This window comes from Branchiostoma floridae, chromosome 12 (assembly GCF_000003815.2).
Source record: "Branchiostoma floridae strain S238N-H82 chromosome 12, Bfl_VNyyK, whole genome shotgun sequence".
Lineage (NCBI taxonomy): Eukaryota > Metazoa > Chordata > Leptocardii > Amphioxiformes > Branchiostomatidae > Branchiostoma > Branchiostoma floridae.
In genome coordinates, this window is record NC_049990.1 from 17,947,893 (window position 1) to 17,952,607 (window position 4,715).

At 43.9% G+C, this 4,715-nt stretch overlaps 1 protein-coding gene across 1 annotated transcript in view; it reads left to right on the forward strand.

Annotated features, from left to right (window-relative positions):
* LOC118427094 (diacylglycerol kinase delta-like) overlaps positions 1–4,432 on the forward strand; it is a 68,956-nt gene extending 64,524 nt beyond the window's left edge. The window contains exons 26-31 of the mRNA XM_035836729.1: positions 22–31; positions 325–489; positions 911–1,057; positions 1,767–1,941; positions 2,739–2,878; positions 3,617–4,432. Coding sequence (XP_035692622.1) covers positions 22–31; positions 325–489; positions 911–1,057; positions 1,767–1,941; positions 2,739–2,878; positions 3,617–3,688 — 709 coding nt within the window. The 3' untranslated portion in view covers positions 3,689–4,432. The remainder of the gene's footprint in view (positions 1–21; positions 32–324; positions 490–910; positions 1,058–1,766; positions 1,942–2,738; positions 2,879–3,616) is intronic.
* The last annotated feature ends 283 nt before the right edge of the window (positions 4,433–4,715 follow it).

Sequence of the window (4,715 nt, forward strand, 5' to 3'; positions counted from 1 at the left end):
CAAGGTCTACTCTCAGGGCAGGCTGGCAGACGTGAGTCTGGACAGTCTCCTTTTCAGTCCTCAATGATGACCTGGTGGGCTTTGATGGAACCTTTGCTAACTGATACACATGTATTGTGCTAGGGAGACAGCCTGTATGTCCCGATTAGCATGTATGAATGTAGCGTTAGGATGTGTCGGGACATAGAGATGTAAAGAAATAGGGATGTCGAAACATAGGGGTGTCAGAATATTGGGACGTCAGAACATAATTACATAATGTAGGGGTGTCAAATAAAGGGATGTACATGTTGTAACTGTACCATGTTGCTGTGATTTCTGTAGCTGGTTACTAAAAAGGAGGCGGCAGACATGATTACGAGCACCGCCTGCCTGTACGCGGGGGTGGGGCAGATCATCGGCAGTATCGACAACATGGACGAAGACTTGGAGCGGAAGCTGGTGCACGCGCTGAACCTGGTGGACCAGGAGCTGCGCCGGGTGGAACAAGTACGTCTGGAGTAGTTTAGAACAAGATGTTTTGAGTTCAAATCCCCGCTGTCGTTGTTCACCTGACTGGAAAGAGTTGCAGTCCTAATAAGGATGGGGCATTAAGTCATGGTCCACTGTTCATTGTACTTATCGAAAAGAGCAACTTGAAGGAGAATTTCCCCAGTAATTGAACTTATAAATAATGTATGCCTTGCATCAGTTCTGTCATAGCCAATTTAAGATTAGCTTGACAGTTGGTTGAATTCATTGGGCTCATTGAAATCTGGTTTGAGGTCGGTTAATAGAATTTTCTTCTCCAAATTTTCTATGGCTATCAGTCCATCTTGTTCATGGAGTGACCTAGTCTCACGAGAGTGCGAGACTACGGTGAGACTTGCATGGTTCTCTGTCCCTCACTTTTTCTTCCTTTCACTTCCAGGTGCCAAGTCTGGCAGCTGCGCCGTTGCAGGGCTCTGCGGCAAGTCCCGTGGAGTACGCGTCGCCCCCGGCCCCCAGCAGGCCACAGCACTCCAGGTCCGCAGGCCACGTGTCTGCATTGTTGGGTGTACAACCTTCTGATGAGGAGGTAAATATAGACTCATCTCTTTTTGTGTTCATGACTTCAAGTACTAGAGTTACCAAGCTAGGATTGACGTGTTCAAAAACTCAAATTTTCCCAGAACTATCGTAGAGTGGAATTCGTTATCACCAAGCACAGTAGGGGCATCTTCTCTGAATAGTTTTAAAGAACGCTTGCAGATAGATGTTGAAAAATTAGGTGTGACAGGTCGTTCAGTATAATATAACCAGCTGCTGCCGCACCACGTGCCTGCCAAAGTGTGTTATGCCAAAGGGCGGTTATAACGGCTATATAGTTACAGATACACCTGCAGATACAGATTCTTGAATCTTCGCACACAGCCTAGTGTTTCATTCAACTGACATTTCGGTGATGTCTGTCACCTTCGTTGGGGCATTGCTGACTGGTTCACATTGCTCTGCACCATAGGTGTCTCTACTGCATTTGGAATGTCATCTGTTAACACATCTGTAAACCAATACACATGTAAGATGTCAAAACTGGAGGTTCTGTTGCAGTACCATTACACACCACTAGGGGACTCCTTCTTCTTATAAAGACCTACCCACATTCGAAATGATCTCAAAACAATCTATACACTACAGGCATTCTCTAGTTATCTTGACGACAGACACCAGCGTTGCAAACACACAACAGTCACTACAATACCCCTGTTTCACGGAGGTAAAAAAAATTATGTTCTTTCTCTGTTTAGTACCAAAGTGATTATGGGATGTCCCCTGTACCCAAGCAACGAACCAAGAGCTCCGGGAAGTTTGGCCTTGTCCGTAAACTCAGGAAGTCAAAAACCAAGGACAAGGAGAGGGAGAAGGAGAGAGAAGAGTCCTCCATGAAGGAGAGTGCCGGCAGTATGTCTGGTGTTTCTACAAGTAAGAATTATTTTGTATCTGCGTTAACTTTTACTCATATGTTTGTTGTATCTGATTTTCTGCCATTCTTACTTATTCTTATCAAGTATAAAAGTACAATGAAAAAATATGAGTAATGCTTACTCATTAATTTGCTGTCTCCCTATTCATAAATAATTCCAAATGAGCAAAACAATCAAACCTTGTAGACCAACCAGCTATTGTAGCCAACTGCCTCTAGTTACAAGCCACATCAAAACAGTCCTGTCCAATTTTACAAAGTCATGATCCTCTGCTAAGCAACCAATGGTCTAACCAGCAAGAACTTTTTTCTTTACTATTTTGCAGTCTCCAGAGGGCATTCACACCTCACTCAACAATCAAAATTGATTAAAATTGGGGCCAAGCTCAGCAGGGGCCATTTCAAATTGAGGATTCCTGCAGTCTCTGGCACTGTTGGCCTTTGAGTTCATTTTCAAAATGTGATTGGAAACTTATGTTACAATTTTAAACGCTGTATCCATACCCAAACGCTTACCAACAAGCTTTCAAGCAGTCCTCTAATCCTTATCAAGTTGAAATGACCCAAAGCCTAACTGAGATGGGGGCTGATTCCGACTTCCAAGCACCTTTGACCCTTTGCTGACGTCACACTTCCGGTCTGGATGTGTGACTTAGACTTTGGGTCATTTACCATTGTTGGAAAGCGCTTCATTTTGTGTATGGATATACAATGAGTTTAACAATGATTGTAACTTAATGTTGACCACCGTCACATTCGAGTGATTGGAAACTGAATGTGTTGTTTCCTTTACCAGACATTCCAGTCTTCCAGTGGGGACCAGAGGAGGTGGGTGGTTGGTTGGAGTCCCTGGCTCTCGGAGAGTACCGCGACAGCTTCATGAAGAACGACATCCGCGGTGCCGAGCTGCTCGCCCTGGAGAGGAGGGACCTCAAGGTACGCAAAATATCGGAATATCTATATTGCGCAGCTGGTATAGCCACCCTTTAACATACATGTATAGTGCGCCAGCTTTACAGGCATGCCACAGTGGCACTACACAATGACAACACACCCAACCTTTTCACATTTATCTATTATAAGTGAAAGCGGCATCGTGTAGTGCAACCGGTAAGGTGTTTGACCAAGGCCCCAAGGTAACAGGTTCGAAACATGATGTGTCACCGATGTTGTGCCCTTAGGAAAGGTACTTTACAACACTTTCCTCACTTCACTCACAGGTGAAAATTAGTACCTAGCTTCGGTTAGGGCCTTCCCTCGGATAGGATGTTAAACAAAGGTCCCGTGTTTGAGGAGAGCCACACCTCGAGTACGTTAAAGGTCCTACCACAAGTATTGGAAAGAGTAGGGGTCATTCCCGGTTTGAGTGATTCAAAGCCTACAGTCCTATGTCCGCACCTGGGGCAATTACTGTCGTATTCATCAGGTCACCTGAGTGGTGCCAGATGGCAGCTCGCTCCAGACCCTTGCGATCTAGCCCTGCCTATTTGTAAGCTCCTCATAATTCAGCCTCTGGCTGCGAAGAGAGAGTAGTCGGCCCACTCAATAACATGTTGTTTAAACTAGTGATCATAAGCATGCATATCAATTCATGGATTTTACAATCATGGACGTACTTGCAATGAGCCTTTGAGAACAAACTTGCAGATAAACTTTCTTTCTTGTTGTTTTCAGGACCTGGGCGTGAGAAAGGTGGGGCATGTGAAGAGAATCCTACAGGCTGTCAAAGACCTGCAGATCAGATAGTGGCTGACTCGCTGGCTACCAGCACTTGTACTGCAATATTACTCCACATTCCACATCACGGTCTCATGCTGCTACAACCAGCAGCCTTCATCAACACGTCTCTGTCCAATCAGCAGGGACCCCTGTCACCTCGTGCCGGTACTGCATGTATTTATGAACATTTCAAGGTTCTTGAAGTGACCCGTCCAGACTGAGGCATTGTGTAACAGTGGGTGGTGTTGATTTGTCATAAATTGGCATATACACATACATCGGTCACATTTCAATGGATGAGTGTCATTCTTTGGATTGAAGTTACCGAGACTTTGGCATTTCAGGAGTAAAGTTGATGACATATCAGATCCTGCTTAGCAATGCTGCCTTATATTTACCACTCCAGTGAAATGTGACTGATAGGAATGGAGTGTCAGTGACTTTGAGAAAACACCCAATGTTCTTTTCATTTCTAGTATGGTCATCATCGAAAACGATGGACAACCAAGCAAGATGATGTAAGAATAATTCTCCGGACTTGATGAGCAATATTTGGTACGTCAGTCAAGTCGTTATAATAAATACATGATGTAAGTGTACCCTTTTTTTGAGCTTGTTCCATTGTAAAGGTGGCCAGCTGATCTGGTGCTTGTTACAAAGAAGTATTTATCGTTTTTCCACCAAAATGGTAAATGTTGTGTTTGCACTACACGAAATGTGTTCTTCAAGCAAACATGAAGCATGCGTAAAACATGCTTTCGTGAAAAAAAACACAACCTTTTAATAATGGACTTTGTGCAGTGTTGGACGGTTCCTCTGTTGTGCCTGGTCCCAATGCCTCTGCTGATGTGAAGATGCGAATGTGGAAAGTGTACATTTTGTATTCTGTGTAAGTTTACTTTGCTATCATATTGTATCATAATGTTGTCACTCATGGACCTGGCTATTTATTAACTAAAAACAAAATACCTAGGATAACAAGGCTTGTTATTCACAACCATGACCTCAACTCCCATTACTCTAATGAAAGCTCATCTGTGTTTGGTGGAATCCA